At 45.8% G+C, this 27,513-nt stretch overlaps 1 protein-coding gene across 1 annotated transcript in view; it reads left to right on the forward strand.

Moving 5' to 3' along the window:
* Nucleotides 1-27,513, forward strand: part of CLNS1A (chloride nucleotide-sensitive channel 1A) — a 193,342-nt gene that overhangs the window by 84,994 nt on the left and 80,835 nt on the right. The window contains exon 4 of the mRNA XM_069639969.1: nucleotides 6,634-6,744. Within this exon, the coding sequence (XP_069496070.1) occupies nucleotides 6,634-6,744 (111 nt within the window). The remainder of the gene's footprint in view (nucleotides 1-6,633; nucleotides 6,745-27,513) is intronic.

A 27,513-nucleotide genomic window follows, 5' to 3' on the forward strand; every position in this document is an offset into this window, starting at 1 on the left:
CCTCAGGGCGCACATGCAATGAACGAGACGTGACGGACAAGGAGGTCAGTAACCAGGAGGAGAACCAGGAGCAACCTGGATTCAGCCTGGATTAAGGTTGAAAAAGGAGGTGTTTGATTAGTTTTTTTTTTTTTTAAGAGGCCAAGTGTATCAGCAAGCTGTATCTGCCCAGGAAGGGAGTTCCATAGCAGGGGTACCTGGGAGTATGTCCCACCGAACCGTGCCAACTTGTATTTGGTTTGGTGTAGTGTCTGATAAGCTGAGAATCAAAGCAGTCTCCCTGAGGTGTGAACTTTCAGGTATTTGGGGCAGGTGTTGGACTGGTATTTAATAGACGTTGTGAGTTTTTTATGAGTAATCCGATTACCGGCAACCAATGCAGTTGCTTGCGTGCTGCAGATACATGGGCGTGTCTAGGCTTAACATGGATGGAGCAAACTGTTATTTTCTGCCACCTGTAAAGAATGTAGGTTGGTACGAGATGTGCCAGCCAGCAGGCTGTTATAAAAGTCCAGTCTGGAGTTAAAGCAAGGTGCAGTTGACGGATATGAAAGGACAGATGTGATTAAGATGCTTAGAGATGAGGCCACATGAGGATTGAATGTGAGAAACATGTGACTTATAGTTAGTTCAGCATCGAGGATTACCCCCAATGTTTTAACCTTCTTGGAGACCTTGATGCTGTTCCCAGCAATACAGAAGTTGTCAAAGGAAGTATCCCGTTCTTTAAGATGAGGAACGGTTGCTATAGTCGGGAGCTCAGTTTTTACACTATTCAGGGCAATAGAATTGTCAGCTATCCATGCCTGGACTGTCTCGTAGATTTGATTAATGGCAGCTGAATCCTATGTGTAGTTTTCACTCTGCTCGAGGACGACCTTGGTGTCATCAGCATAATTATACTGTACACCCAGGTCATCCAATAAGTCGAGCAGAGGCCTGATATAGATATTAAATGGAGTTGATGAGATGCAAGAGCGCTGCTTCAAGTTAGGAGGGCTGGAGAGGAGCTTGCCTCCCCAACCGCCACACGGGAGGTCTGGGGCAAGATCCCAGAGCCTAGCAACTAGGAGGGCGTGATCTACTATGTCGGAAGCCGCAGAGGGATCCAAGAGCATCAGCAGGGCGGTATGACCCCTATCCACTCTGCTGGCCAAGGTGTATTTTAGGGCCAGCATTGCAGTTTCTGTCCTGGGCTCTAAAACCGGATTGTCCTGTTACCAGGGTGGTTTGCTCTTCAATGTGTCCCTGTAGCTGGGTGTATACTACTTTGTCCATGATTTTAAGAAAAAGGGGGACATTTGTAATGGGCCGATAGTTTTTTGGCGACTCGTGGGTCTGTATTACTCTTCTTTTGATGAGCTTTGTCATCCAAGGAACCAGCAACTCAAGCAAGCCCTTAAAGATATCCCCCGGGCAACTATCGTTGAGGCAGGATGTAGGTTTCATAACCAGGGTAGTTTTAAGAATTTGATGTTCTGAACATTTAGTGAAATGAAACCGTGACATTCTTAGGCACAGGTGCAGCGTCCTGTGCAGTGAATTGGGGACAGGTGGGCCCCCGTGATTGCACTTGAATATTACTGATGGTTTCTTTGTGGGCTGTGATCTTAGTCTGGCACCATATAGGATCCTGATGCCGCGCATTGGTAATCCTTTTGTTAAAGTAGGAGGATTTGGCAGAGGTGATGGAGATTTTGAATTCCTACACTGCTTGATTATACTGAGCCAGAGTGAGGTGGCTAAGGTTTTTGCGCCAGCCTCTTTCACAAGCCCTCTTCATCTGCCTTACTGAGATGTGGTCATTGAACCATGTATTCTTGTGAGTCTCAGGCTTAATTATTTAGTTTTTCTGAGGGGCCAAGACTAAACACTTTTTGTGGTGGAGATAAGGTGAGTCGCCAACTAAGAAGAGTTGAAGCACTCGAGCGGCTCAAGGCTGGCAGATAATTGGTCATAAGGGCCTGCACCTGAACCTAATTAGCCCTCCTGAGGGGCATAAAAGGCTGCATGAAAAGGGAGCAGCAGAAAGAAGCTGGGCCAGGGACTGGAAGTACAACAGTAGCAGAAGCAGAGCACTACCCAGCCGTTCACAAGGAAGTGTGACCACAACAGAAACGCCGGAGTAGTGAGGCAACTCATTGCTGTGAATACATAGCTGAAGTTGCAGTTGTTCCTAAGGGCCATGTGCAGGAGCAACTCTAGGGGAAACTGGAGAGTAGGAGAGTCTCCCTTATTGAGACTGGATCAGAGACACATGAGTTCCTGCAGTACTAGCAGAAGAGAAAAGTCAGGAAACCGCAGCAGCCCACAGTCGTAATTGGGAGTCGAAAAAGGAAGCTCTGTATTCCTGAGAAGCAGGAGTTTGTTGCCGGTAACTGTAGCTAGCTTTTAATTGCACTTGTGCTGAAATATAAGCAGGTAGAAATTAACCGCAGAAGTGGGAAGTCTTTTTGTCAATCGGAAAGTAAAATGCGCTTAACTGAAACGCTTGCTTGTAATGAAGTCTTTCTTTTCCCTAACATCAGCAATACTTTGTTGCCGAGCAGTTGCGTGGCTCCGGTTAACGGAGACCGTTGCCGGTAGCCTAATTGAAGTTAAACTAACTTTCCCGAAGAGTTGCAAGTACTGTTTAATCGGACCTTGCACATGAGACATTGTTTCCTGATACCTTGGAGCCTGAGTGCTGACCGAAAGGTGGGAACACATCTTTGAAGTGGCAGTTCAATACTGAAATGCAATCGCGTGTGCCTAATTTTGTTATCAATATAACATACACATCTTGCAACACATTAAAGGGTCAAGCAGAAGATTGTAGAAGTTGAAGTCAGATCAAGCAATACCCAAGCCCATAGAGGGACCTCTATGAAAGTAAACCCTGCTCACATAAGAACTGTACACCAGTGGTCTGAAGTTGATGAATGTATTGTTACCCAAAAGTCTTCATCCAAAGCTGGAAGAGTGGCACAACCGCTTTGGGGTAACCATTGAAGGCAAGGTGTATCCAAAGATGGGGAAGGGAGCTGTTGGGGAGAATTCCCAGAAATTTTTAATTCCCTTCTACCTTATAGACCCACAGCTCTTTTGCTGGACTTTAGGACTTATTTTTACCCTGAAGCGTGACAACTGTTTCCCACTCATTTTATTTTCTTTGATTTGAACTGTTTCTTGTGGTTTGGCAGTCTGACAAACTCCATGGGCATCATCTGTTTACATTGTGACACACAGCACCCTCCGTGCAGTGTCGCAGAGAAATCCTTTGGATTTCTGCTAAGGTTTAAATACTTTCTCTTGGATAACTACTGTTTCCAAGAGTAGTAAAGTGAAGTTGACTTTACTTCGAATACACTCTTTATAGCACACACTATTTTACAATACGGTGCTGGAGGGGTTACTTAGTATCCCCTTTGTCTATCTTCTCATGTAACATTTTATGTTACCCTTTCTACAATTAATGGCTGGAGGCAGTGGTGTACTTTTTTCTACCAGGGTGTTTTTTACCGCGGGCTGCCTTTGCAGTACTGCAGCTGCGAAAGAAATGGCCAATAAAGAAGCCCGGGCTATTTTGACAAAATGGGCACCCAGGGGTGCTATACTCACCCATGGGTGCCCATTTTGTCGAAATGGCCCGGGCTTCTTTATTCGCCATTTCTTGTTGGAAAAGTCCTTCTTGAGATTTACTCTGCACGCCAAACCAGGTTTGGTCCCTTTGATCGTTTCATCTTTGGCGGGATTCACTGGTGAAGCGCGCCTCTGGCTCCACCGTGTCTGGCAGGGCAGGAAGCGAGGGAGGTGCCCGAAACTCCCTGTGGTTAGTGTCCTTGGTTACAGGAATGCACTGAAAGGTGATTGGCTGGCTGGCTGGCTGGCTGGCTGTCCTTGGAGGACAGCCACCCTGCTGTGTGACAGAATGGCTGCGAATGAATGGGAATGACCGGCTGCAAATGAATGGGAATGACTTGCATAAATGGCGAGGTCCTTTGCAAGGAAGGCAGAGTCGACCACTAGACTAAGGAATCCAAAGAAGAATTTGGAAGAGAAGCTTGCTGCAACTCCTGGACCGTTGGTTTGCCCGGTGAAGCCCTGCTGCAGTGCTGAAGCTCCGAATTCGCCTCGATTAGAGAAGCCCTGCAAAGGACCTCTTCCCTTGGGTTGGTGGGACCAATCGACCCCAAGACAAACTCAACTGAAAACCCTCTCTGCTGGCTGTACTTCCATTGCTGCTGCAGGAACCGAGTGCCAGGGGATAGCAACACCAGAATCGAGTGCATCGTTTTTAAGCCAGACCCGAGCAGCAGGAAGATCCTCAGACTCCCTTGAAGCAGGACTGACCGAGCCTGAGCCACCTCAACAGAGTGCTGGACCCCAGAAGCAAGGAAAGACCAGAAGGTGTCCAAGAACTATTCGTGAGAAGCTGAAACCGCAAAGTGCTACTGATTTGAAATGTGTCCATTGCTACCGCCGACGTTCGAATCGTAGTGCAGGACTCCCCAGACGTCCTCCCTCTTGTCCCCATGACTGAAGCCCAGGAACAACAGCATCTACCAGACTACAACAGGAACAGAAGCCAGCTGGAATCCTTTCTTCAGACCTAAAGGTACTGTGAACTATGGGGTACTTCCCTCGTGTGTGTGTGTGTGTGTGTGTGTGTGTGTGTGTGTGTGTAGCTTGCCTGTTCTTATTTGAGACGTGCATTGGCTGCCCTTTGCAGAGTTGCTGGCAGCCTGCCCTCCAAAAGCCTCCCAGCTTGTCGACCAACCTTGATTTATTTTTCAACTACATTCTCAATAACATTGTGCAAGACATTTTACTTCCCTTCAAGAAGTGCCTCAGCTCCCCTAGACTTTGCTCAAGTGACATTGGCTGTGCTGGCTCCCTGAAGGCTCTTCTAACCTCTGTGTTTTAACCATCCCTCCAAAAAGACATACATGCCTTAACTTGTATAGCTGGGAAAAGGTTAATCTACATTGCATTGGGGTGTTCAAAAGTGCTTACCTGTTTGAGAAACGTTAACCATTGTTTCCTTCCCTAACCTTTTCCTTTTTGCCACAATCTCAGTATTACAGTTAAAGGGTAATAAGTGATAGATTAATGTCAGTGTCCTAATTATTGAAGTCACCTGAGTGTAGGAAATTCTGTGTGCCATCCTAAAAGGGTATCTGCTTACTTTACTGAACTGAGTGTATTTTGAAGTGTATTTTTATTTTTACTAATTGCTCTCTTCTAAAGAAGTCTTTATTTTAAAGCTGAAAATTATTTAATAAAGAAACCTTGAGTGTAAGTATTATTTGGATACTTGTCACTGTGAAACTCTATGTTGCAACCCTAGAGCTCACATTGACCCCTATTGAGATGCCTGGCTGCTCAGTGCTACCAATGCTACCAGCTTGTGTAGTACAGACTTATACCAAAGGTTGGGTTGCCTACTGCCAAGAGGACAAGTCTGGTGCAGTCTCCCACAGGGTTACTGCATACAATCTTGCCTAACGGGAGCTAGGTACTTGTTCACCAAAGTTGTTCTATCCGCATGGCAACGATTGTTTGGAAGAAAAGTGGTCTAGAAGCCCGTAGCAGGTTCTACGGGGGCTGCAGGACAGGCAAAGAGGCTGCCATTTCTTATGGTATAGTAGGAGGAGTGCTTTGCCAACTTGTGGAGGTAGATGTCTTGTAGAATTGCCTATTCTTGAAGTTGTTGTTGTACCAGAACATTACAGAGCAGTAGAAGTTGTAGTAGCAGTAGCAGGACTGTGGCTGTCAATATTTGTCAGAACGGTTGAAACTAATGTGGAGAAAAGGAACCTGCTTTCACGGTTATATTGCAGAAGGAAGCTGCTGAGGGAAGAGTAAATCCTGACAAACTGTACATAAGACACCACAGAAGTTGAAAGTAGAGATGTTGTCAAAGTGGAAGAGGAACTTTTGTCAACTTCATCTAGTCTTTCCTGGAAGGAAATCGTCCAGGAAACTATATTGGTGCTATTCTTTTCTTTGTGGAACTGTAAAGAAAGAAGCCTTTCACCAAACAAAGAAGAGTCTTTCAGCAGTGGATTTTACTTGTGTAAACTTCGTATTTCTTTGGAACTTTTGGTTGGGATGTTTTGTTCCTTGGAGGAAATTGACTTTGGGATATTCTCCGGCAAGCAGGATCTGCCCAGGATCACGAGAAGTGTTTGGTAACCTTTAATTTACGTTGAATTTATGTTGTTTTTTAATGTTTGTGTTTTAGTGTGAGGGTTAGGTTTGTGAATGGTAGATTTTCCCATAGATCTTATAATTGGTAGGTAATCCCGTGGAAGCGTAGGTTTAGTTAGGATTTTTATTATTTTTGTGTAATAAAATGGCAAAACCTGAACTCGATACAGTCGCGAGTCTCACATTACTGACCCCTCACGTGCCCCCTCCGAATAATAATCCTTGCCACTACTTAATATCGCACTGAACACAAAATCATGTTATTTTTAAATTCCTTAATGGGATTTGTCTGGTTACTCGTGGTTATCTTTGCAATGTGCTCCAGATATCGGCAGATAGGTTTAATGTACAGTTATGAAAGCAGTTTTGTACTCCTTTTACGTTAGAAATAATTTACCAGCCTTGAGATGTGAATCTGTTTGTTGCTTTTTGTTTTGTCAGTGGAAGCCATGTTTTCCGCCATGTGTGAATGTCAAGCCCTGCACCCAGACCCAGATGATGAAGATTCTGATGATGATTTTGAAGGAGAAGAGTATGATGTGGAAGCACATGGTTTGTGGACATCTATTCTGTTGATATTTACCTGTGCTAAATGCAGTTGGGGTGAGCAATATTGTGGCATGGTGGATGAATTTACCTGTATTCTGCTTCTAAGTTGCCATAGAAACAAGGGGATTAGCTAAAACTAGGATAATGTCAAGTCTATCATATGTCTTGCATTTCCTCCCACTTGGAAGTGAACTGAGTTTCACCTGGTGGGCAGACCAGCTGTACGTTTTTGGCCATTCACTGAAAGTTGGACCATATCCCTCACTCTGGAGGGCTAATTTCCTTTCTCCTTCAGGTCCCCAATAAGTTATTTGTCACAGAAAATATCATCTGACCTTTAGTAGTTCACTTATATTTGTAATGCTTTCACTCATGGATGTCTTTTAAAAGTTGGATGCTTTATTTTACCAAATTAATGCTACTGGTAATGAGCTCCCTTACTTATAATAGAAAAATATAAACACTCCAAAAATGCCAATGAAAGTGTGTTGAAAAATGTAATCTGTAACTTGATCTGCTATTGGCTTTTATGACTTTGCAGCTTTGCATATCTTAACTTTGGCCGCCTTCAGCACGAGTTTGAAGGCTTCATTTTTCTGTTCCATTTCTCCACGTGCAGAATAAATCGGCCTTGCCATCCTTTTGCAGGAAGCCCATTTATGACCTGTATAAAGATGTCAAGAAAAAATGCATTTAATTTAGTTGCTTTCTGAATCCTTTTGGCATAACAAATATATTTTTTCAACCCCCAAACTCAAATATCCCAAAAGAATCCAAATATAGGAGTCGAGATCCAGACCCCAGAAAGTCTTTATTTTGAGCCTTTAGATGGTGGTGAACTCTCTGCTCTATAATGCTTAGGGACATTTTGAAGGAGATCCCTGTACAAGAACACACATTTTGTTATTTTCAGAACTCTCAATGCCACCACAGAACCATCACAATTTTCTGCCAACCTCTAGTGTACAATAACTGGGTTACTCGCAGGTAAATCGTGTGCTTAAGTGTAGCACCTAGAGGGAGGGCAATATGTTAATAGTAAACCATGCCCAGAGATCTGCGAATGTCGTATGCAAATTAGGCTCATCATACCAGACTTCGATGGTCTCTAAACACTCCTAGGAATGGGTGGATACTATTTAACCAAAGTTAGATACTGTAGCCCAAGTCATTACAATGAACAAGTGCACTGTAGAGTTTTATAACTTTAAAGACCCTATTAATCAGTTACCAGCTAAAAATTCAATCATGGCTGTAAAACTCCACTGACCGAGGTGGACCCATGAGAATGTCATGTTAAGTTCAATTTTTAGTCCATTGGAGTAATTTTAAAAGTTTGAAATTTGCCCATAAGAATTAACAGGATAACGCCCATTGGCAAAGCTGCAGTTACAGGTTAAAGCCAGGTAAGTTCATCAACCCTACCATTGTGGCAAAGAAGCAACCAACCCAGGGGACACCAAAAGAGGCCCTCCTCTGTGCACCATGTTGGGTATGAATTGGTGCAGTCACACTGTGTGAGACTACACAAGACTTATCTGCTTGGTATTAGGTAACCCCCGTTTGGTATAGTTCTGTACTACACACGTTGGTAGTGTGACTGAGAAGCAGCCAGGACTATCTCAAGAGGGGTAAATGTGAGCTGTACAAATCTCTCAATACAAGTAACCAAGTAACACTTCAACTCAAGGTTTCAGTTATAAATAGTTTATTTAACATCAGTTTTAAATAAGCAATTCTTTGTAACGGTTCAAGTAACTTTGGAAATACTTTACAGAATCAATAAAGCTGGCGAATATTCTTTGGATATGCTCAATACTTTTCTTAGTCCCTGAAGGGACTTCAGTTACAAGGATATTTGCATTTATATGTCACACCAATATACTTTGTAGACTCTGGGTTGCAGAAAGTAAGGGTTAAAGAAAATAAAAAGGTTAGAACAGCTTCTTAAAAAGGTGAAGACAACTGAATCCTCCAATGAAGTTTACGCAAGCCTTTCCCAACACTAACCGTAGTTAACAAGCTACAACCTATGGAGGGACAGGCAATACCAAAGTCAATGGATTTAGGAGAGTGCCTTTTGGGAGCCAGGACAGCTAAAGTCATTTGGGAAAATTCTATAGTTCTGATGCACTTCAGGGATTTCCCTTGAACAATCTGACTTTGGGAAATACTTTAATCCAAGAAGACACACAAGCTGTTAGGCCTGTGCAAAGGGGAGTTGAAATCAACTCAAAGTTAAGCAAGTGCAAATCTCAAGTGAGACGGCATGACTTGCGGCAAGAAGGTAAATACCCCCACACCCAAATGGTACCTTTGGCTAGAAGAAAAGTGGTCCAGCTGGGTGGTCTTGCTACAGCTATGCAGACCCTGGTTACTAAGCCGACAAGGACGTCTGAAGGGCTCCTGCGGCAGTACTCTGGAAGGTCGTCATCAGCTACAGGCTCTCTTCGATTCAGTGGTGCTTGGCGGTTTCAGTGCTTCGCAAACGGCACTGATGCAGAACAAATCGGTTGGACTTTCCTTGCTCCCTCGCTCCGGGACTCTGGTGAGGGGACTCTGGAACGGGATTTCCTGCTTCTGGAGTGTCCTTGGGCAGCTCCTAGAGCTTTTGGGTAGATTTGTTCCACGGCAGACGTTTGACTCGATTATGGACACTCGACCTCTGGCATTGGGATTCTGCAGCAACGGAGAGGCACAGCAAGTAGGGGATTGCACCAAAGCAGAGTTTGTCTCAGGGTTAGTTGGTCGCACTAACCTAAGGGAAGAAGTCGTCCCTTCCAGAGCTTCTCTGTGAGTTCAAAAAAGGTCAGCACAGCAGCTTCAACAGGGCTTCACCGGTACTTCGAGGTCCAGGAGGTTGCAGCGGGCGTCTCTTAACGATTTTGCTTCGGATATTTCTTCCAGTGGTTGACTCTAGTCCCAAAACCCTCTCCCTTTAAGCAAGTTTTCTCATTCATGCACATCCTAGGCTGTCAATCACACATGAGGTAATTTGGGCTACTTGCGGGGCAAGACTATAGGCACCTAGCCAACAATGAACTGTCACATGGCAGGAGCAATAGATGTAGGTGATCCAGGATGGCCCAAGACTGAACTGGAATAATGTTCACCCACCACTCTTCCAGGCCTGGCAGACTCCCTACCGTGATCAATTTTTGTCCCACTGGATTTCACGCAGAGGCAGCATAGCAAAAGTCCTGAAACTGCCCAGGCATTGGGAAGCCAATAAGGAGGACATTGGGGGCTGTTAGGGCAGTTTTTCTGAAGTCCAACTAAGGGCTTAGTAAAAACCATTTTACCGACGGTACAAGATAAATAAGGCTGTCCCACCTGAGTATATGGTAGCGTAGACGGAGCTGCCAGGTTTATCTTGGGAGGGATAGTAGACTTTAGTAAAGTACAATGAATGTTGGGTATGAATTTGTAGAGTCATGTGAATTGAAAAATTGGTTCTTGCTGGATGCCTTCCTGTTGCAGGGTAGCAGACCCTTGTTCCTGGCCCTTGGTAGTGGTGATGAAAGGGAGGACGTTGGGCGGGCTTCTGCAGCAACACTTGACAGAGGGACTCTGCAGCAATGGATTCTCGTTGATTCAGTGGCCTTGTTTTTGGCGCCCATTTCTCAGCCCCAAAGAAGACCGAACAGCTCCGGTTGGAAGTTACTTGATCACTAGATCCTGGACTCTGGCGAGGGGGACTCTGGATAAAGATTTCCTGCTTCTGTAGGGTCCTCTGGATGCCCACAAGGTTTTTGCCGGATTCGCACTTCCGAAGACCATGCACTCGATGGTCTGGGGTACCTGGGCATTGTGATTCTGCAGCCTTGGAAAGTCCCAGCAAGTCGGGGTAAGCTTGTCTCAAGGCTAGTGGAAGTCATCCCTTGCAGGTCTTCCCAGTCGAAACGGAACCGGGGTCAGCACAGCTGCAGGGCTTCACCGGTAAAGAAGGGTGCTGCTGGTATCTCTTTACGTCTTCTTTGTCGAATGTTGTCCTCCAGTGGTCGACTCTGCATCTAGTCCCAAAAACCTCTCCTTTAAGCAAGTTCCTAGGCTGCCTATCACCCAGCAGGGTGGCTGTTCTCACGAACAGCCAGACGGCCAATCGCAACTGGTTTCACTCAGGCACACCTACAGATAAAAGAAAGGGTAGGTTTTAGGACCATCCCTCACTAACTGCCTTTCCAGACACACTGGATCCTTGGCAGGCTTCATGGCTGAATCCCAGTCAAAGGCAAAATGCACAAAGGACTTGATCTCGATTCAAACAGAGTAAAATCCCAGAAAGAACTAAATGACAAATGGCGAAAAAAGAAACGGCGGCCATTTTAGGAAATTGGCCACCCGTGGGTGCTGTACTGCAGCAGAGAATTTAGCCTGCAGATACATGGCACAAAGGTAGTAGTAAAGAAACCACTGCCATCAGCCATTCAAGTTAGTTGGTGTAACCGAATGTTGCATGAGAATTGGGATAAGCAGTTACTATGTTACCTCCCGCCCCCAGCACTTTGCATAGGGTGGTGTGTGCTTGTTGGGTAGAATTCCCTTCAACCTTAGACCCCCAGCTCTTTTGCTGGACTTCAGGATGTTTTATTTTTAACTCTGGAGTGAGACCTTTTTTCTCACTCATGTGTTTTGACCTGATTTGCATTAGGTTTCCTCTGTTTTTGGACTCTGACAAACTCCATAGGCATATACTTTTTGTATTGTGACCCACCGCACCTGCAGTGCAGTGTCGCTGAGAAATCCGTTAGATTTCTCATAAGGTTTAAATACCTTTTCTTGTGTGAACTACTGTTCCCAAGAATAGTAAAGTGAAATTGTCTTTAATTACATTTTCTCTTTGTGGGTCCAGCACACACCATCTCATGTGTGGAGTGCTGGGGTGGGGGGGGGGGGGGAGTTAGCTAGTAGCCCCTTATCCTACCTTCTCATGTAACATTTTTTTTTTCTTTTTTACCCTCACTCCTTTAAGTGGCTGGTGGCAGTGGTTTACTTTTCCTACCATTGTGCTTTTCTACCACCGGCTGAATCCTTAGCTGCAGTATAGCACCCATGGGTGACCATTTTGTCAAAATGCCTGGTCTGTTTTTTTTTTTTTTCTTTTTTTTTCTCTCCATTTTATGTGTTTGTGTTATTTCTTGGTTTTACTCTGTGCGTTGAGGCAGAGTTGAGCCCTTTGTTCGTTTTGCCTTTGGCGGGCTTCAGCCCTGAAACCCGCCTCTGGCTCCAGTGTGTCTGGAAAGGCAGGATGTGAGGGAGGTCCCCAAAACTCCCCTGGCCTTTTGTCTCTAGGAAGGCCTGAATGCACCCAGTCCTGATTGGCTGGCTTGCTGGCTGGCTATCGTTCAGGGCAGCCACCCTGCTGCGTGCTTGACTGCCTAGGCTGTGCATGAATGGGAGAAACCTGCAGAAAAGGTGAGGGTTTTAGGACTAGAGGCAGAGTCCACCACTGGTAGAAACACCCGACGAAGAAACCGTGAATTAAGCTTGCTGCATCCTCCTGGACCTGTGAATTGCCCGGTGATGCCCTGCTGCTGTGCTGAAACTCATTTTTCTGATAGACAAGAGAAGCTCTGGAAGGACGACTTCTTCCTTTGTGTTAGTGGGACCAACTAACTCCACTGGACCATCTTCCCTGATTGGCTGTAATTCTTTGCTGCTGCAAGAACCGAGTGCCAGCGGTCGAGAAAACCGTAGTCTAGTGCAACGTCTGCAAACCGTCCAGGAGTCTCCTAAGGCCCCTCCAGAAGCAGGACGACTAGAGCTGGAGTCCCATCACCAGACTGCAGGACCCAAGGAACCCACCGGTATCTGAGATGGTGCTGTTTACCAAGTGCTGAAACTGCAAAGTACTGCTGATACGAAAAGATCCTGTAGCTCCCGACGACCTCCAAATTGCAGCCGCAGGAGCCCTCCAGACGTCCTCCCTCTTGTCCCCACGACTGAGTTTCAGGAACCCACGGTCTAAACCGGACAGAATCCAGCTGGACCACTCTTCATATCAGCCAGGTACTGTTTACACTTGGGGTATTTACCTCAGTGTCTTTTTGAGCTGTGCTTTGCTCAGCTGAGACTTGCAGTGGCTTACCTTAGAGTTGATTCTAACTCTGCTTTTCACAGGCTTAACAGCTTGTGACCCTACAAGTGATTTGTACAAAACTAACTTTGTGCAAGACTCTATTTAAGAAGTGCCTCAGCTCCATATACTGTGCTCCAGTTGACTTTGGCTGTCCTGGCTCCCTGCAGACTCTTCTAGTCCATTGACTTTGGCATTTCTGTCCCTCATAGGTGGTAACTTGTTTTAGACTGTTATTGCTGGGAAAGATTTGTCTAGATTTCATTGGAAGATTTAGTTGTCCTCATATTTCGAGAACCTGTTTAACCTTTGTTTCCTTCCTTCCTTTAACCTCATGCTTTCCGCAACTTCAGAATCTGCAAAGTATAACTAGTGATATATAAATGCCATTACTGACCTTGTGAATGAAGTAACCTCTGGGTGTAGGAAGTGTGTAAAAAGCATATCCAAAGAGTATCCACTAACATATGCTGATTCTGGAAAAGTATTCTAAAGTATATTTGATTGTTACATTTCTTGGCCTTTTTAAAGAACGCTTATTTAAAAATTGATGTAAAATATCTAACGGAAATCTTGAGTGTAAGGGTTACTTGTATTTGTGAATTTCATTGCTACAGCTCACATTTACTCCTCTTGAGATAGGCCTGGCTGCTCAGACACACTACCAACTTTTCTAGTACAGACCTATACCAAAAGGTGGGTTACCTAATACCAAGCAGATAAGTGTTGTGTAGTCTGTGTTACTACACCGATTATTACCCAACGCTGCTGGACCCACAACAGAAAAGGTATGGAAGACAAAATCCTCTTACTATTCTTGTGTTGGGAAAGATTTCTCTTTACTGCACCTTTTTCTTCCATTTTATGGACCCCCCAAACATTTTGCTTTTATTTTTGAGCCTTAAGCTTCACTACACTGTCTTTTGCTCATCTGTTATGGGGAAACTAATCCGTTCTTCAGGCTGTCCGTACTGGGAAACATTGGTTCCCTCAGTCTTGCGACTGTTGCTACTTTTAGTAACTTATCATTGCGGTAACTTTTATCATTGTACAATGCGTCTTAAAATGGGGTAAAATGTTTTTTCCCTAGACTAACACTCAAAGGAATGTTGGTTATTCTTGGTGTGCTAAATGGACAAGCTGGTGGCAGCAGTGAATTTTTACTATGTTGGTGCTTTTTGTTTTAGCCTTACCACGTTTACCGCGTTTGGCTACCAACTGTGGCTAGTGTCCAAACATGGCTGTGCCACGTGGGTTTTTACTTGTTCTTTATCCTTTTATATGGACTTCCAGTGCCCAGGAAAGCAGAAGCATTTGGTGGGCTACTGGATGGCTGTTTGCTGCCAGAATGTGGGCTGGTACTGTCTGGTCCCAAACCACCTGCGTGTTCTTTCTCTTACCTGGCTTTTAGGATACCCCTGCATCCATTCTTCAGAGATCCTGGAGTAACCTGAAGGAGACAAGACTCCTGTCCCACTGTGAGACCCATGAAGACACTGCAGACGCGAATGAAGGAGGCCTGGCGACCAACTTCTGCTGCTGTTATGGAGGAGCTCTGTCTTGCTATTGATCTTCAGAGCTGCGACCAATGGAGTAGAGGGGAACATCCATTCCTGACGTCTGCTATGTCATGCAAAGAAGAGCTTTCCGATGTGTCCCGGGCTACTGTGCTCTCTCCGTTCCGAGTTGAGGCCCGGAACTGGGGGTGGGAGGGTGTAAATCCTCGGCTTGTCCTACAAGACTTACCTCTGCGGAATTTCAGTGTCTGTTAGGCAAGATTCTATGTAGTACCCTTTGGGTGCACTACAACAACCCTGACCTCCTGGCAATAGGAACCCAACCTTTGCTATAAGCTTGTACTAAACAGGTTGGTAGCGTGTTGAACAGCTCGAGAGTGGTGAGTGTGAGCTGTAGGGGATTTGCAGAGATTCACAGTGACAAGTATTCATTTAAACACTTAAACACAAGGTTTCTTGAATAAAGAATTATACATTTATTTATCAATCAGTTGGGTTAAGCCTTCTTCAGAAGGGAGCAATATAACAGTAACACTCCAATATACTTGACAAAATACACTCTTAATATATCTAAAGCAGTGAATACCCTTTTGGCATGGCCCACAGACACAACCTACACCTCGGGTGACTTCAGTAGCTAGGGTGCTGGGGACATTAATAGATCACTGTTGCATTTAGAATCATTTAGGAGTAAGTCAAAGGAAAAGGTTATTAGAACATACAAGAGACCACAAATATTCTTTTTTTTTTTTTAAACTTGTATTTATTCGTTTTACATAAATAATACATGAAGAAGTTAACATTGAATCTTGTAACATTCCCTTCCCCCTCCCCTCTCCCTCCCCACGGGACGGATGGAGTCTTTTGTCCAGGGATTCTTTTATGCGTTGAATATATCTGAGATTTTTATGTTATGGGGGCACCATTGTTCCATAAAGTCTGACTGGAGGTATTGCAGGGTCCCTTCCCATTCCTTTACAAATTTGTCTCCTGTTCCTTGAAGTTTGTGGGTAATTTTCTCCATTGTTATATGGGCCCATACTTTCTGTAGCCAGGTGTAGGTCAATGGGGTATTTTTATTTTTCCAGTTCTGTGCAATGGTGGTCCAGGCTGCAATGAGTAGTCCCATGAATGATCTCCATTGCGTTTTGGTGTATTGCCTTGCTGTGTCGTCTTTGATTCCACAGAGCCACACCTCCTCCCCCATCAGCCCCACATCCGGGAATATTTTGCCCATCTCGTTTTTCACTTCTTCCCAAAAGGGTCTGATGCCTTTACAGTCATGCCATATGTGTCTCCATGTTCCCACTTCGTCACATCCTCTCCAGCAGTGGTTGGACGTGTTGGGGTACATTGAGTGGAGCCTCTCTGGGGTGTAGTGCCACTGTGTCATTATTTTGACCCACATCTCCCTAGTTTGTGCCGAGCGGGTCATTCTGGGGATCTGTTTCCATAGGTCCTCCCATTGTTTATCCGTTGGTTCCTCCCCCAATGTTCTGCCCCATTTTATTCTGTATGACCATTTAATGCTTTCCCCTTGTGAGTTTATGTATTTGTATAAAGTTGATACCCATTTTCTCTCCCCCGTGTTGGATGTGATGTATGTTTCGAACCCTGTAAGGTCCCTGGTTGCTGCCTCGATGATTGTCGGAGAGTTTAGCCAGTGCTTTAGCTGCTCATATCTGTATCTATCACTTTTAAGGATTCTCGTGCCAGCCACGCACGACTCCAGGGGGATGATTTCCTTGTCCATAAACATCTCTCCTATTTTAGTAATGCCCGCCTTCTCCCAGGTGTCATATGCCCCTTGTTCCATCCCCGGTGGAAATAGTGGGTTTCTACAGATGGGTGTGAAGGGCCCAATCGCTGTGGTCATTATGCCTTTTTTTGTTTGGCTATCCCATGCTTCTAACGTGGTCTTCATAATTTCGCTTAACCTTAGATTTTCGTGCCTGTGCTGCCTCTGTTTCCAGAGCAGTTCTACCAGTGGGGTCCTTGCTACTGCTCTGTCTTGTTTGGCCCATATCTGTTGCGGATCCTCCCTCACCCACTCCCTTAGAACTTTAAGCTGTGCTGCCTGGTAGTATTTTCTAAAGTGGGGTAGCGCCATTCCTCCTTCTCTGGTTGGGGCCGTGAGGACCTTCCTGGCTATTCTCGGTGTTTTCCCTTTCCATATGAAGGACGATACCAGTTTTGTTAAGGTTTTGAAGAACGTGTCTGGGACCCCCACTGGGAGAGCCTGAAAATAATATAGTACCTTTGGGAGGATGGTCATCTTGATTGATTGTATTCTACCCCACCAGGATATCTGTAGTGGGTTCCATCTGTTTAATTCCCTTCGGATGTTTATAATTAGCGACGGGTAGTTTTCCCCGTAGAATTGCTCTATTTTTGGGGGTACATTTATTCCTAGATATTTAATGCCTTTCTGTACTATCTTGAGGTCCAGTATTTTTGCCTGCCTTTCTATGTTCGTTCTATCCCCTGCCAGGATGAGGATCTCTGATTTTTTTCTATTTATTTTTAGGCCAGAGATGGTCCCATAGTTTTCTAGTTCTCTAACTGTGGCCGATAAAGTGGATTCAGGGTCCTCTAAGGTTATTAGCATATCATCTGCATACGCAATTACTTTGTGTTGCTGACCCGCCATTTCTATCCCTTTGATGTGTATTGATTCCCGTATTTTAATTAGGAGGGGTTCTAAGAAAAGAGCGTATAGTAGTGGTGATAGGGGGCATCCCTGTTTCGTTCCTCTCGTTATCGTTACCTTGCCAGTGAGTTCGCCATTAATGGCTATTCTACTGGATGGGGAATTGTAGTTTGCTCTAATACTCGCAATATATTTTTCCCCAAACCCCATGGATTCCAGAACCCTAAACAGTATGGACCACTCCACTCTATCGAAAGCCTTCTCGGCATCTACTGACAGTAGTATCGCTGGGGTGCGGGTTATCCCTATTTTTTCGATCAGGTGGGCTAGCCTCCTAGTATTATCGTGGGTTTGCCTGCCTGGAATGAAGCCTGATTGATCCTCGCTAATCAATTTAGGGAGGAGCGGGGATAGCCTTGTTGCCAGGATTTTGGTATATATTTTTGCATCTAGGTTGATTAGGGAGATTGGTCTGTATGATGCGGGGTTAGTTGGATCTTTGCCTGGTTTGTGAAACACCAGCACACCACAAATATTCTTAAGCAGGCAAATACTTTCAGATCCCCTAATAAGTCATTCAGTAGAACAGGCTAAGCCAAAGTCAATGGGCAAAAGTCTATATGAGCTGAAGCGGTTGTAGATGCAAGCGACTCTACAGCAACATGTAAGTTCTCCGACTTTTACAGTACCTTTTTGTATTGAAGAAAAAGTGCAGCAGATGACTTCTGTTCCTGAGCAGCTCTGCAGATCTCACTGTTCCTGGGCCTCAGTCGTGGGGACAAGAGGGAGGACTTCTTGGGAGTCCTGCACTGCAATTGCAACCAGCAATCTTCAAACAAGTGGCTGTTAGGTGTTTCTGCTCCTCATCTACGGCAAATGGCAACACTGCAGTTCGTGGCTGTCGAGATGGGCTTTCCTTGCTTCGGGGTTCCCGCACTGTGAGGGGGCTCAGGCTCAATCAGTCCTGCTTCCTGGGAGTCCGGAGGATTTTCCTGGAGCTTTTGGCCAGCTTAAAAGCCAACGCACACAATCTGGTGTTCCTCTCCCTGGCGTTTCGGTTTCCAGCAGCAACTCTGTGGAACGTCAACCAGCTCCGAGTGAATGTCCAGGTGGCTTACTTTGGAGTTGCTTGGTCCCACCAACTCGAGGGGAGAAGTCGTACTTCCAGGGGCTTCTTTGTTGATACAAATTTGTAGTTTCAACACAGCAGCAGGGCTTCACCAGGCAGACCAACGGTCCAGGAGTTGCAACAGGCGTCCTCTTCAAGTGCTTCTTCGGTTCCTTCGTCCAGTGGTCGACTCTGCCTTCCAAGTCAAAAGCCTTGCTTTTTATTCAGTTCTCTCCCCTTCATTCATGCGCCCTACTACTGCTGCCACTTCTGTAACCCTGTAACTAAGCTCTTGCAAGTGACGGCACCTCAATGCCCTTGGGCTGTTTGCACACTATATAAATGTAAAAAATAAATTCCAGCCTATCTGTCGGTCACCCAGCAGGGTGGCTGTCCTTGCCGCACAGTTAGCCGGCCAATCACTACAGAGTGCATCTCCTAGGAGACTAAGCACAGGGAGTTTCGGGCACCTCCTTCACTTCCTGCCCAACCCAGACACCTTGGAGTCAGAGGCAGGCATCACTCCTGAATCCCGCCAAAGCGGACAAAGGGACCAAACCTGGTTTGGCGCGCAGAGTAAATCTCAAGAAGGACCTTTCCACAAAGAAATGGCGAAAAAAGATGACCGGGCCATTTTGACAAAAATGGCACCCTTGGGTGCTTTACTGCAGCTGCGAACACAGCCCGCGGTAAATGCACACCACGGTAGTTAAACGCCGCTACTGCCACCAGCCATTCAGTGAGGAAAGGGTAACCTAAAAATGTTACATCAGAAGCTAGACAAAGGGGATACTAGGTAACCCCTCCAGCACCCTATTGTAAGATAGTGTGTGCTGGGTCTAGAACGTTAAATGTAAGTAAAGTCAATTTCACTTTACTGCTCTTGGAAACAGTTTATCCAAGAGAGGGTATTTAAACCTTTGGGAAATCTGAAAGACTTACTGTGCCACTGCACTGAAGGTGATGTGTGTCACAAGGTAAAGATGATGCCTATGGAGTTTCAGACTCCACAACGAAACGGACAGAAAAAACATAGATTTAAAAGTACAAACTTCCGCAAAAGAGCTGGGGGTCTCTAGTGGGAGGAATTTAGCACTAAACTGAAAATTCTCGCATACCCCTTAGTCAGCACAGTACTTTAGGTTGGAAGAAGAGGATCCAACTGGCATCTGTTCTGGTTGGAGTCTTGTAGATCCTGGGTTCCTGGACCTCAGTCATGGGGACAAGAGGGAGGACTCCTGCACTGCAGTTCGAAGGTGTAGGGGCGGCTACAGGTGCTTTTCAGATCAGCAGCACTTAGTCGTTTCAGCTACTGGCAAATAGCATCAGCGTGGCAAAGGGCACCAGCGTGGCTCTTTACACTTGAAAGACTTCCTTCACTCCAGCACTCTGGTGAGGTGACTAGTGCTTGGATTGTCCTGCTTTGGGAGGGTCCTCGGTCTTCCTACTCTGTTCCTGCGCAGCAAGGAAGTACAGCCAGTTGGGGAAGGTCCACCAGCAAAAATAGTCTTGGGGATACTTGGTCCCACTAACCCAAGGGAAGTTGTTGGTTCCGGGCTTCTCTATTCTAGTCGAGTCAGAATTGGAGCAATGGAGCTGAAAAAATGGTTCCGACTCGCACCTGCAACCCATGCAGGAGCGGTTGGCGAAACAGTGGTCTCAGGCAAGTGGTCAGTGGGACGATCTAGTGGCCAACACTAGTACAAAATCTTCCCTGGTGGACGAGAGAGAATTTAAGGAAGGGGGAAACCCTTCTAAGACCTAGAGGTTCAGGCCGTCGTCGCAACAGACTCCTCCTTGACAGGGTGGGGAGCTCACTGCCGTCACCACTCAGCTCAGGGTCTCTGGTCTTGCAAGGTTGCTCAGAACCACATCAATCTGCTGAAACTTCTAGCAGTATTCAGAGCGCTTTGGGCATTCAAACCCCTCTTATCGAACCAGTCTGTGCAGATCCTTACAGACAGCACAACTGCGATATTTTACATAAACAGGGGGGCACTCGTTCTCCATCTGTCCTGGCCAACAAATTTGGAAATGGGCACTCGGAAGATTTACCTGTCAGACCAACATGTTCTGGAGGAACTCTACTCACTAGCAGACTCTGAGCACAGATCACCTTCCAGAGGAACACGGATGGAGACTATACAAAGAGGTCATAGAACACCTCTTCTCACAGTGGGCTTTCCCCACAATCGACCTATTCGCCACAAGCAAACCGTCAATGCCCAGACTTCGCGTCTAGTTTCCCCCCAGCCAGGCTCCAAGAGGAACGCCCTATGGATGAACTGGTCAGCGATATTTGCCTACGCTTTTCGCCCAACCCTTCTCATGAGGAATGTGGTCAACAAGATGCACAAGGAACCGATGACGCTTATCCTAGTTGCTCCTATGTGGGCAAGACAACCATGATATCCACATTTGCGCAAACTGGCGATGTGTGATCCCATCAAACTCCCGTGCCAGTACAACCTCCTCACCCAGCACGAGGGACTAACGGTGCACCCGCAGTCACACTCAATGAATTTGGCAGCATGGCTCCTGAGGTCATAGAGTTCGGACATCTCAACCTGCCACAGAGATGCATGGATATCTTGAAAGAATCAAGAAAACCAAACACTAGGCATTGTTACTTTGACAAATGGAGAATATTCGTAATTTGGTGCCAGACTAAACTAATCAACCCTATAATCATCCCACATTCTAACTTTTATGCTCCATTTGCTAGATGCAGGCTTAGTATTGAACTCCCTAAAGGTCCACCTGGCGGCTTTGTTAGCCTACACAACCTCTCATAAAAAAGGTCTCATGGCAGAAGGGACCAGTCATCAAGGCATTTATGGAAGGAGTAAAGAGACTCCACCCTCCATTTTCTAACTCGGCGCCGGGGTTGGACCTCAATGTGGTACTTGCTAAGCTCATGGGACCCCCTTTCGAGCCTATGCACAAATCTAGTCTCAAACACCTGACTAATAAGACTGCCTTCTTACTGGGGTCCAAGCATTGACAGTGCAGGATCCTTTCTTTGTTGTACACAAAGACAAGCTGGTTTTATGTACTCACCTTAGGTTTTCACCTAAATTCATCTCCAAATTTCATGTAAATCAGTCCATTGAGCTAACGGCTTTCTTCCAGGAACCCAACAGCTCAGCTGAGGCAAACCTCCACACACTAGATGTGAGGAGAGTGGTCCTGATATGCATCTGCTTGGATACAACTGTACTCGCACTACACATGTCGGAAAAATGCAATCTAAGGGACCTACACGCGTGAGGGATCATGGGTACAGTGGACGTCACACTAGGGATAGTATTACTGGCATGCCCTGTTGTCGTCCCTATTTCGAGTTTCGAAAACCACTGTAATACTCCGCAGCTTAGATGTCGGCCTATGCACAGCATGTTAATCTAAGCAGATACAAGCATCAGAAATATGATTACGGTGAGGTGTGTGTGTGAGAGAGATACCGACCCCACTACACTTAGACCCAGACCCATGACATCACATATCTGGCACACTTGTTTTTGTTCACTAACATATATTGGCCAGGTGGTTTTGTTTACTGACAGTCAGAATATAAAAATGTATCTCATGATGGTTCTTCCAATGATCTTTGCTAGTTTTCTGCCACCATTACAATAACAATCCCTTGTGGAGGCTTTCCATGAAACTAAATGCACATGTGATGTCATTGATGACATTTGTGATGTCTTCTTTGATGTCCTGGGTGTTAGTCTTAGCAGTGCACGGTGGTGGCGTGACTTATGGTTGCTTGGCTTACTATAACTGGTGAATTTCTGGAGTTTTTCGGTTTTACTTGTAACCATAACATCCCTTTTTTAACAACGTTTTTTCATTCAATTTCATAGCTTTTTATTAGTGCAACTTAACCATAATGTCCCTTTTTAACGGTGTTTTTTTTCTGTGAATTACATGGGTTTTTACCAGTGCATGCTATTTTCCTACAACTTACAAATATCATACTTACCCAATCTAGCAATATTTGTGTCCAATTTACAAAGCGTCACCTTAAAACTCTGCCATTTTCCACCTTCTAGCATCCTCTTTAACTCTACTATACACTTTTTGCAACTATCAACTGATTTTGCATCCGTAGACGTTTACGAACATCTGACTTCATTGTGGACCTTCCGGATAGTGCCATATGACCATACACTGATGTGCGGCATGTTGACTTGTCCGAAAACCCCGTCTGCACTTCGCGATAAGATCTGTGCTTCGCGGACAGTTCGGAACTGCATTTTCTACTGATCTAGGAACTTTACACTTCAAAATTTCCCTTGCACAGCTCTTGCACCTATTCCTACTCATTATCCATTAACAATCTAGTACACATTACATACTTGGAATTCTTTTTGCAAAACTGCTATTTATCTTAAAAATGGAATCAGCTAATGCCATCCCTCCTCTCCAAGAGCCACCACCACCAGCTGGAGGACCTTCAGAGCAAAAAAAGCGCACTACTTCCTAGACAATGAAGAGGACCAAGAAGATGCGGTAGAGGAAGTGCCTACCTCTAGCACCCAGAGAGAATCATGGGTGTGGCAGTTCTTTACCACTGGTGGGAATGTACCAAAGGCTAAAGTAAAATGCACTGAGTGCAACTTTGTATTCTGTTGCAGACTCCCCTTTCAGTAATCCTGCGGGACTACCTCAATGTGCTGCCACACCAAATCCAATGACCACAATGCTGTCAGAAAGGTTGTTCCTTTCTTAGCAAGTAGGAGGCGTTCTTCCTCCACCTCATCTTCCTCAACCAATACTGTAACCACACAGCCTACTTCTGTGGGGCACAGAATCCCACCAGCTACCTTGCAAGCAACAAAAGAGGCTCTTGATCCATTTTTTTCAAAGACAACAGTCCTCTGTACACACTACAATAAAACATTCTGGAGAGGGAAGCACTTTCGAAGTGCTTTTGAAGCTTTTATCAAAGAGCATGAGAAATGATGCCCCCTACCTTAGAAATAACACGCGTGCAACATTTTTCCCCTGTCCCACCATATTAGTGTATGGTGCCTCTTCACTCATTTCCCTCCCCACCTTTAGTTCTAAGCTCTCCTGCCAAAAAATAAGACCTCTGAAAACCACAAAAGAAATGTTCCTTTAGGAACCACCGTTCAGTTAAATATACTTTTTTTTCAGTTCTAACTCATTCTACTTTACATTTCTCAGTAAAGTTCATAGACTCAATAAGATTTTCCAACATTTCTATTTGCATTTTGTTCCCACCTCTGGCTCCTGTATGTCTGGCAGGGGCAGGAAGTGAGGGAGGTGCCCGAAACTCCCTGTGCTTAATCCGCTTAGTTACAGGAATACACCCAAAGGTGATTGGCCAGCTGGCTGTCCGGCAAGGACAGCCACCCTGCTGTTTGTTTGACAGCTAGGCTGGAATGAATGGGAGTAACCGGCATAAAAGGTGAGGATTTTTGGCTTGGAAGGCAGTTGACCACTGGGTGAAGGAAACCGTAGAACTTGGAAGAGACACCTGCTGCAAATCCTGGACCTTTGGTTTGCCTGGGGAAGCCCTGCTGCTCTGCTTAAACTCTGCTTCACCTCAACTAGAGAAGCCCTGCAAGGACCGCTTCTCCCCTTGAGTTGGTGCGACCAATCAATTCCAAAGTAAGCCTGTCCGGACATCCTCTCAGAGCTGGCTGTACTTCAGTTCCAGCAGCAGAAGTGCCGGGGAGAGGAACACCAGATTGTGTGCGTTGCTTTTAAGTTGAACCCGAGCGCCAGGAAGAACCTCCCTACTTCCCTGAAGCAGAACTGACCAAGCCTGAGCCACCGCAAGTGCTGGACCCCAGATGCGAGGAAAGTCCAGAGTGGTATCGGAGAACCGCAGTGTTGCTATTTGCTGTCAGAAGAGAGGAGCTGAAACACAGAAGAACCGCTGAATTGAAGTTTGTCCATTGCTGCTGCTGACCTTCCCATTGCAGAGCAGGAGTCCCCAGACGTCCTTCCTCTTGTACCCACGATTGATGCTCCGGAACAGGATCTGCAGAGCTGTACAAGAACAGAAGCCAGCTGGAACCATTTCTTCTAACCAGGGGTACTAGGTCTAAGAGAACTTGGCTCTTGTTGCTTAGCCTTACTTGCTCTCAGTTGAGACCTGTCTTGGGTACCTTGCAGAGTTGCTACAGCTTTGCCCCTCACAAGCCTCCCAGCTTGTGGCACTTCATTACAGTGTTCCATTTACTACAAACTTTTCTAAAGATCTTCAGCTCCCCTAGACATTGCAATTAAACATTGGCTGTCCTGGCTCCCTCTTCTTTACCTCCGACTTTGTGCTTTGGCCCTTCCCCAGGAAAGGGTTAAACTTATTTTGCATTGGAAGGTGTTTTAAAAGTACTTACCTGGTTGTGAATTATTTGTTAACCTTTGTTTTATTCATCTCTTCTATCTTTTACACCAAACTCAGTATTGCTCTAAATGTACCAGTGATAAATCAATGTCAACAGTGTCCTAGCTATTTGTCATCTGCGGGTGTAGGAAGTGTTTGTGTGTCATCCCCAATGGGTATCATCTGATTTTAGAGAAACTGTGTTTTGAAGTGTATTAGAAGTGTTACATATATTGCTCCCTTCTGAAGAAGGCTTATACAACTGACTGTGAAATAAATGTAATAATTGTTTGTTTTATCAAGAAACCTTGAGTGTAAGAGTTTATTTGAATAACTGCTACCGTGAAACTCTATCACAACATTACTGCTCACATTGACCCCTCTTGAGATGAGCCTGGCTGCTCAGCCACACTACCAACCTGTGTAGTTCAGACTTATAACAAAGGTTGGGTCCCTATTTGCCAGGAGGTCAAGGTTATTGTAGTGCACCCAAAGGGTACTGCATCCAATCTTGCCAAACCACTCTTTTGCCACTGGAACCTTCCCCTGGCCCTTAAACACTCCCTTGTGCAAAGCCCTCTGCCGATCCTTCCTCTCTGGCAAACTATCGCCCGATCTCCATCACTCCGTTCTTGTGCAGACTCCTGGAAAAGCTGCCCATCTCCCAAATTAATCTACATGCTGAATCTGTTGGTTGTCTCCATGACCACCAGTCTGGTTTCAGAGCAGCCAGAAGCACAAACTGCACTCGAACAACCGTGAAGCTCTCCAATCTAGATTCTAACCTTCCTTCTGTCCTCATTCTCCTTGATATATCCTCTGCTTTCGACATCGTCAACCACGCCATCCCGCTCAATCGTCTGTGACAACCTGTTTGACCTCCTTTCTCTCAGGTCAACCCTCCCAGGTCCAACTTGGGTTCCTCCTCAATGGTGTGCCTCCAACGATCTCTGCTTTCATGCTAGTAAGACTGAGATCCTCCTCATTGGGACACCTGCTCCCACCTTCCCTCTCGCTCTGGCCGCTCCTCCCTGGGCCCTCCACCTGCACCTTCGTGCGAGGCTAAAAACCTTGGTGTAATCTTCGACTCCACCCTCCTTCTCTCTTCACATCTGACTTCTCTAAGAAGTCACACCATCAGCTGCACCAACTCGGAGGTAGTCTTACTTTTCTCACTTCCCCCAGAAGCTCACGATCTCCAGAGCCCTGGTCCATCTCTAGGCTGGACTACTGCAACAGCCTCTTTCTAAATCTGCCTGCCTTTACTCTTCACCCTTTACAACTAGTCCAGAACAAGACTGCGAGACACGTCCATGGCCTCAAGCCCAGGAATTGTATCTCTCGGTATCGTACAAAAATGTCGCCCTCATTTGTGCACCCCCACAATCCCTGCGACTTTGGAGGCGCACAAAATGAGGGTGACATTTACTGTGCCCAAGCAGAGCGGGGGGTGTCCCCTGTTCTTCCTGGGTGCAGTAATGGGGGTGGGGTGTTGCAGGGATGTCCCCAACGTACCATTTCGGAATGCGGGGGACACGTAAAAAAAAGGACAAAAAAGGCACCCTGTGGCGTAAGCTCCAACCCACGTTAGTGGGAAGAGCTGACACCGCAGGGATCAGAGTGCGGGCGGCACACGCAAAAGTGTGCCGCTCTAAAGGTGAGTGGGGGGTTGGGAGGGGTAATGCTGGCCAGGGGAAGCGGGCACAGTGATCCATATGATCACTGCGCCGCGCTGTAACTGCCGTCAGCGTTTTCGGCGTCGCAGTTGCGGGCGGCGCAGTGATCACATAGATTGTATCTCTACAGCCCTGAAATCTCTCCACTGGCTCCCTTTTGGCTAAAAGGATCAAGTTCAAGACCCTCTGTATTGTCCACAAGGCTGTCTGGGGCCAAGGACCACACTACATCCAACTTTCTCTTTCTAAGCATCTTCCTTCTCCGGCCCCCTGCTCATCTACCTCTAACTCTGAAGGTCACACGCTTCACCAAGCAGAGAGTTGGGGGGCAGATCTCTCTCCTTTGCTGGGGCCTCCCTCGAACAGCCTCCCTGCCTCTCTCAAACTTGAGCAGGACCACCTAAGGTTCCGGAAGGAACTCAAGACCTTCCTTTTCGCTTCTGCTTTCTCTTTCCCTCGCTGATGTCCTTGTCTGCTGCACATACTGGTTACCTGGCCACCCTCTGAACTTACAGGACAAGGCTCATGCACGACCAGTTGCCCTTGCAATGCCTCTGGGCCTCCCAACCACTCGGACTGTATCTGCAACTCTACAGCCCCCAGACTCTGCACTTATGAGCGGTCTCCTTGGAAGCATGTAAGATTTTCTTTGCACTCTTCACGCCAATGCCCACGCCCCGCCCCCCCGCACTTGCGCGATCTGAATGACACAAAGCCTAGTAAGATCGTTGTTTTGTCCTCCTTCTGTCTTCCCTTCCTTGTCACGTCTAGAAACACTTGTGTACAGGCACGTTATAAATGACATCTATCATACTATGTGTTTGTATTCCCGCTAGACTGTTAAAAAACTGCAGGTGCGTGTAATAACTAATACGATAACATTGACTTTTCCATTTCTAACGTTACTACAAATAGAACCGCAAACAAACACAAAAGCGATGCCCTTTGAAGTGTATTGTCAAGTATTCCGAAGTGTTAGTGTAAACGTCTAAAGTATTTAAAGTGATTCTGGTGTATATATAATTTTTATAAACATAAGTGAGAGAGTTTCTTTGGTGTGCATGTCTAACTAGGTTCGGTGTACTTACATACAGCTCACATCTACCTCTTAAGATAAGCCTGACTGCTCTGCCACTTTACCAAGGTCCTGAGTTAGTACAGACTGATACTAAGAGTTGGACATCTACAAACCACTGGGATTGCTTACTCAAGTCTTACTACCAGAAGGACTTTGAGAAAAATCCCCTAACAGTTTGCTGTAAATTAATTGTTGCACATTGGCTCATAAACCTTTTACTCCAAGAGCACCCTCCGCACATAGTACTGGCGCAACGCTGGCCCTCAGTGCAAACCTGTCATTAGATGCTTTTTTTTTTGCAAAGCA

Source organism: Ambystoma mexicanum, chromosome 7q (assembly GCF_040938575.1).
Source record: "Ambystoma mexicanum isolate Mex_15411 chromosome 7q, UKY_AmexF1_1, whole genome shotgun sequence".
Classification (NCBI taxonomy): domain Eukaryota; kingdom Metazoa; phylum Chordata; class Amphibia; order Caudata; family Ambystomatidae; genus Ambystoma; species Ambystoma mexicanum.